Source organism: Monodelphis domestica, chromosome 1 (genome assembly GCF_027887165.1).
Source record: "Monodelphis domestica isolate mMonDom1 chromosome 1, mMonDom1.pri, whole genome shotgun sequence".
Classification (NCBI taxonomy): domain Eukaryota; kingdom Metazoa; phylum Chordata; class Mammalia; order Didelphimorphia; family Didelphidae; genus Monodelphis; species Monodelphis domestica.
This window is the reverse complement of record NC_077227.1, coordinates 720,356,341-720,363,502: the sequence shown is the minus strand read 5'-3', so window position 1 is coordinate 720,363,502 and position 7,162 is coordinate 720,356,341. Positions and strand designations below refer to the sequence as shown.

At 38.4% G+C, this 7,162-nt stretch overlaps 1 gene segment (V, D, J or C); it reads right to left on the bottom strand.

Moving 5' to 3' along the window:
* Positions 1 to 6,300: 6,300 nt before the first annotated feature.
* Positions 6,301 to 6,897, bottom strand: LOC100617452 (immunoglobulin kappa variable 2-30-like). The segment is given in 2 exon segments: positions 6,301 to 6,620; positions 6,849 to 6,897. Coding segments are annotated over 2 exon segments (369 nt in total).
* Between the last annotated feature and the right edge of the window lie 265 nt (positions 6,898 to 7,162).

Genomic DNA, 7,162 nt, shown 5'->3' with positions numbered 1-7,162 from the left:
AGAAGAACTTGTATTCCTTTTTGTCCCTATTTATTTTTCTCCATATGTCTATTAACTCTAATTTTTCTAAGATTTCATTCACTTCTTTTACCTCTTTCTTATTTACTTTTTGATTTGATTTATCTAAATTTGATAATGGTTGGTTCAAATCTCCCACTAATATTGTTTTACTGTCTATTTCTTCCTTCAATTCTCCTAGTTTCTCCATTAGAAATTTGGGTGCTATATTATTTGGTGCATACATGTTGATTAGTGATATTTCCTCATTATCTAAAGTCCCTTTTAACAAAATATAATTACCTTCCCTGTCCCTTTTGATCAGGTCTATTTTTGCTTTGGCTTTATCAGATATCATGATTACCACTCCTGCCTTCTTTCTGTCAGCTGAGGCCCAGAAGGTCTTACTCCATCCTTTAATTCTGACCTTGTGGGTGTCTACCAGCCTCATGTGTGTTTCTTGAAGACAACATATGGTAGGGTTTTGGATTCTAACCCATTCTGGGATTCGTCTACGTTTTATGGGTGAGTTCATCCCATTCACGTTCAAAGTTATGATTGTGACTTGTGAATTCTCTGGCATTTTGATATCCTTCCCTAATTCTAACCTTTCTTCTTTAGCTCTAAACTTTTAATCCAGTGATTTACTTTAAATCAGTCCCCCTTGTCCCCTTCCTTGATATGTTTCCCTTTCTAGCCCCTCCCTTTTTGTTACCTCCCCCTTCCCCCCTCTTCTTCCCTCCTCTTTTGTTTTCCCTCCCCCCATTCACCCTTGGTTTTCCCTTCTCCCTGCCCTTGTTGGGTAAGATAGAATTCAAGATCCCAATGGATCTGGATATTTTTCCCTCTCAGAGTTGATTTCCCTGAGAGTAAGGTTTAAGTAAAAACTCTCTTCCTCTCCTTCTTATAGGAGTTTTCTTCCCCTCCCCTTCCCATGTGAATCTTTGTGTGAGAAAGATTATTCTATTTGGTTTTTCTTTTTCCCCTACTTACACATTATATTTTCCCCACATGTTAGTATACATTGATTGATATGAATGTAGTCCTCATAGAAGCGAGTTTGAGTAAAAGAAAAAGATAACATTTTTCTCCTTTTATCTTTCCATCATATTTACCTTTTCAGGTATTCCATGCTCTTTGTTTTTCGATATCGAACTTTCCACAGAGCTCTGGTCTTTTCTTTGCAAAAACTTGGAAATCTTCTATTTTGTTGAATGCCCATACTTTCCCTTGGAAGTATATAGTCAGTTTTGCTGGATAGCTGATTCTTGGTTGAAGACACAGCTCTCTTGCCTTTCTGAAAATCATGTTCCATGCCTTATGATCATTCAGAGTGGAACTTGCAAGGTCTTGTGTGACCCTGATTGGCATTCCTTTATATCTAAATTGTCTTTTCCTGGCTTCTTGTAGGATTTTTTCTTTTGCTTGAAAGCTTTGGAATTTGGCAATTATATTCCTGGGAGTTGTCTTTTGGGGGTTTAGTGTAGAGGGTGTTCTGTGATCTCTTTCAGTGGCTGTATTGCCCCCTTGTTCTAGAATCTCTGGGCAATTTTCTTTGATTATATCTTGTATTACGATAGAGTTTGCTGTTTATTTCTGGATTTTGTGGTAGTCCAATTATTCTTAAATTACCTCTTCTTCCTCTATTTTCCAAGTCTGTCACCTTGTCAGTGAGATATTTTATGTTCTCTTCTAATTTCTTGATCTTTTGGCTTTGTTTTATTGATTCTTGCTCTTTTACCTGCTCATTGTCTTCTAGTTGCCTATTTCTGACCTTTTAAAGTTTGGTTTTCCTTTTCAGTTTGGTCCAACCAGTTTTGTAGTTGCGTGAAATTCTTTTGCATTAATTCCCACTTTTCCTGCCAGAAGGTTTCCATCTTTTTGATCATTTTTTATTTTAATTCTTCAAAATTTTGTGGAGAGTTTCCATTTCCTTTGGAAGGTTTCAGCGCATTTGCTTGTGTTTCCTCTTCTATCTCCTCTGTATTTTGTATTTTTGCTCCATAAAATGTGTGCAAAGTTGCCCCCTTCTTGTTTTTCTTGTTGCTTTGAGTCTTTTTTGCTTCTGTGCTGTTTGTCATCTGTATCTGAGTGAGGGGGGTGGGCTCTTTTATTATCTGTCTGGTGTTCAATGGCTTTAGCCCCAGGCAAATTGCCTGTCTTCCCCAGGAAGCCCAGAATTGCTGGTGTTTCGGTGTTTCGGTGTTACTACTCTCCTCAGTTCCCTCCCGTTGCTTCTCTGTTGCCTTACTTCTATGCTCTGCGCCTGGCTTGACACTCTCAGATGTATTTCAATGCCTTTGCTTGCCAGAGGAGCCTGAACTCAGAGGGGGAGGGGCCGGGGCTTCCAGGAGCTCTAAGGGCTGGTGTTAGGATTAACCTCAGACTGAGTATGCCCTGAGGCAGGGACCTTTGGTGAGACTCAGATGGAAGGATCTGGTCAGGGGGCCACAGGCTCCTCCTGTCTCTCTCTGTTTCCTTGCTGTTTGGGTGCCCCTGCAACTGGCCCAGGTCGTTTTCAGGGCTCGGCCCTCAGAACAGCTGGCTCCTGAGGCCCTCCTGCCTGCCCTGAGGTTCCTGCTGCTGCCTCGGACTCAGTGTTCTGGGTTGGGGGGGATGGGTCCTGGGACCTTCCCTTTGCCTACCTCTTAGATCCGAGTGATCTCAGACTCCGACTCTTGGGGGGGATGTACCTTTTGACCAGGTCCAGGAGAAGTGTTCCTGGGGTCTATTCTGTTGTTTGTTTTGAGTTTCTGTGCCCTAGGAGCATTCAGTTTGAGATTAGTAAGGAAGGGTTTCTGGAGCTCCGAACTTTAGCTTTCTCTAAGCTGCCATCTTGACCAGAAGTCCACCCTTAAGATATACTATTAAGCAATTATCATCAAAACAATCTGGTACTGACTAAGAAACAGAAAGGTGGATCAATGGAGAAGATTAGGGGCAAATGAACTCAGTAATCTAGTGTTTACTAGATAGATCCCAGCTGTGGGGATAAGAACTCATTATTTGACAAAAAACAAAAATTGCTGGGAAAATTGGAAAAGAGTATGGGAAATTTAGTTTTAGATCAATATCTCACACCCTGTACTAAGATAAAGTCAATATGGGTATGTGATTTAAACATAAAGAGTGATAAGTAATTTGGGGGAACATAGAATAATTTAATTGTCAGATCTATGAAGAATGGTAGGATTTATGACCAAACAAGAGAGAAAGAACATTACAAGATGTAAAATGAATAATTCTGATTATATTAAATCAAAAAGGTTTTTTTACAAACAAAAACAATGCAACCAAGATTAGAAGGGAAGCAACAAACTGAGGGGGTGTGATTTATAACAAGTTTCTCTGATAAAAGTCTGACTTCTCAAATATGTAATGAACTAAGTCAAAGTAGTAAGACAAATCATTCCCCAATTGATAAATGGTCAATTGATATGAATAGGCAATTTTGAGATGAAGAAATCAAACCTATCGATAATCATATGAAAAACAATGTTCTAAGAAATAAAAAATTAAAAGAATAATGAGGTACCACCTTATGCCTATTAGATTGGCCAATATGACAGTAAAGGAAAATGATTAATGTTAGAGGTAATGTGACAAAATTGGGACACTAATGAATTTCTAGTGGATTTATGTATCAAATGCAACTTTTATGGAGGACAATTTGGAATCGTGCCCAAAAACCCATAAAAGAATGGCATGCCCTTGGATCCAGCAATACTACTACTAGGTCTGTATGCCGATGAGATTTTAAAAATGGGAAAGGACTTGTTTGGACAAAAATATTTATAGTTCCTCTATTTGTGGTGGCAAAGAATTGAAAACTAAAGGGATATTCCTCAATTGGGGAATAGCTGAACAAAGTGTGGAATATGATGGTGATAAAATACTATTATGATGTAAATAATGATGAACAGGATGATTTCAGAAATAGCTAAGAAGACCTACATAAATTGTTCCAGAGTACGTTGTGCAAGTCAATATTCTACTTGCTATTATTTTATATTTGTTATTCCATTGATGGATAAATAACTGCTTTGGTGTTGGAATGAAAATTTAGGGACATAAACTCTTATCCTTTTGGTCAACTATTCCTAAGTGATATAATAATAGTTAACATTTAAACAGCTTTTTAAAGTTTGCTAAGCAATTTATATCTTACTTTGTTTAATCCTCACAAGAACCTCATGAGGTAATTACTATTATGTTCTCTAATTTTCAGAGAAGGAAACTGAGGCTGAGAAAGAGTAAGTGACTTATCATGTGTTTGGCTGTATGTTTAACACTATCCACCACACTAACTACAGTTCCAGTAGTAAATCAGGTGGTAGGAAATTATTACAGGATGGAAAAATTGATGGATTTATGTATGGATGGATATGTATTGTGTATTATAAAAATTACATGAGTACTTAAGGAAACAGTAAAACATATAAGTATAGATATATTTATACTTAATCATGTACCTATATTGTTATTTATTCTATTAAGAATCTATTTTTAAATGATCTCTGCTCCATATACTTTGGAACTCATAAGTACTTACTATGATGATTATTGTGAAAATATTCTTAAATGTTGACACATAACTGCTTCACTCTGGCTATTGAGGGCTATATCTTTGTCTATGGTGATCCTCCTAGTAGAGGGCATTGGTTGAGTCTTCAAGCATTCTTTGTTGTTTATGTGTATATTATGAGGACTTGTGTATCCAAATAAATTTACCAGATTCTGATATGTTATTCTAACTCAACCCTATCATATATTGCTAATGTGGAAATTTCATATTAATCTGAGCCCCTTTTTAGCACTCAAAAAAACAACCTTTTGATTTTAAAGCAAAAAATCTTTTACATCTGAACATCTGCCCCTTATCTCTCTGAGGCCATGCATGGAGTCCTCTGTCCTCTTGTCTACCATGCTATGAGACACTATGCATGAACTGTGTGGCTAGTCCAAACATGACATGATGACTCTTGGTGCCCAGAAGACCTGCTTCTTGTATGGAGTGAGGTCGCATTCCAGCAGTCAAAGAGGCTTGGGAAAGGGACATCAAGAAGAAGATGAATTGACCAAAGAACAAGAAGTCACTCTCTTCTTTTGAAGCCATAAACTGAGGAGGTATACGGTGTGGCTCTGGGCTGGCACAATCTGCTCACAGAGAAGGGACCTAGGAAAGCTAGCTGGCCAGACATATACGACTCATGTTTCTTCTTTCTCGGGCCTTCTGTTTATTATTTAATAAATAATTATAAAAGTAAAACATGGTCTCAACAGGATTTCATTTATAACACTAAGTACTCAATAGATGCTAAAAGCATGTAGCTTGAATTGATTTCTTACTCAGTTTTTAACATTTTTCTGCATAAACTTCATTGATCAATATGGCCAGTAAAGACTCCCTCCCTCCTTCTACTCCTCCCTCCTTCATGTCCTCCCCACCCACTCCTCTCCCTGATATAGTAAGCAATCTGATACAAAAAAATCTTTCTTTCTTTAAATTATTCTGATACATTACAAATGTTTCCTCTATTTGTTATCTTTCTTTGTACCTTTATGGCTTAGCATAGTGCCTGCAATATAGTAGATATGTAATGAATATTTTATCAATTGATTATCATTTTAAACTGCCTTTGTGAAATACATTTGAATTCTGAATCTATGAACTTGTCATTCGAGTATACATTAAGTGTAGCCTTAGACGAAAGGAGCTGCTTAGGATGAGTCATGAAGCTATAGCATCCAGAAACTTTTTCATAACCTGCAGAGTACAGTTTAGTATTGGGATCATTTACTGCCAAGGGTTGGAACTTGTATTCTCATAGTATCACAGATGAGAAGATGGCAGATTATCAGGTGGAAGTCCAATGCCATCATATTGTACTTGAGGAATAGGAGGCACGGAGGTGGTAAGTTGCTTGTCTAGAATCATTCATTTGTAGATCTTTTAAAGATAAAATTAATAATCACTTATTTTCTTTTGATGCTTAACAATTCCAAAATATTTTGCCATGTATCCTTCATTTAACCATTTTACAAATGGTGAAACTGGGGTTCAAAATATGGAACATAACCAAGGTGAAACGCAATGCTCACAGCTATTGCCATAAGGTCATCCTGCCACGTGAATAATGGAGTAAATAATAGGAACTGAAGAAAAGAATTCTAAGAGGAGGGCTGAAAGAAGCCTATTCTTGTCCTCTAGAAAAGTAGCTGCTATGAGCCTAGGACTCTTGGGAACACAGTTATTCCCCTGAGCTTAGGGGTCAAATGAGTTGGGGAGGTTTTTGTTAGGGACTAGAGCACTGTGTTAGAGATCCAGGTCCCACAGATGTACTCTGCAATATCCTCAGGCTCCACACTGCTGATTGTGAGGGTGAAATCCGTCCCAGACCCACTGCCACTGAATCGAGAGGGAACCCCAGAGTGCAGATTGGAAACTCTGTAGATCAGTGCTTTAATAAGTTCTCCTTTTTTGTGCTGATACCAGTATAGGTAAGTGTTCCCATCACTGTATAAGAGACTCTGACTGGCCTTGCACTTGATGGTGACTCTCTCTCCCAGAGACACAGACACAGAGGCTGGGGACTGAGTCAAAACAACTTCCTCTTGAGAACCTGAAATTAATAAGAAGACATCTGAGGTTATAGAATCAATATTATTTCTGCTCCTTTCCCAATCTATTTAATTCTGATCACTGATATCTACTCGTTCTTTTCAACAAAGTTCTAACTCTCATGTCAGTATCAAAGATTTTTCTTATTGAGACAGAGGATGCAGCACATCTCAGCTTGCAAGAGATCTCTATCAGCCTTCAGGCCTCCATAATCTCCTCCCCATATTACCTGGGAGCAAGAACAGGAGAAGGCAGAGGAGCTGAGCTGGGGACTCCATCTCCACACTGAGCTCTGTTCAGTGCTGGACAGGGCTACTAATAAAGGTTTGAAACAGCAAGGAGGAGTTTGGGGATAGGAGTAAATGCAAAACACCTAGTAAGGGAAGGGACCTTATCATCTCCATGACTGAGAACATTTTGAACATTTCTTCCCCAGGTCTCCTGTTGGAAATCAGCATACTTTCAGCTTTCAAATAGTGAGTCTCCCTCCAGTGGTGACAGAACCACTACATTTTTTAGGCTACCTAACTCCAACCAGTCACT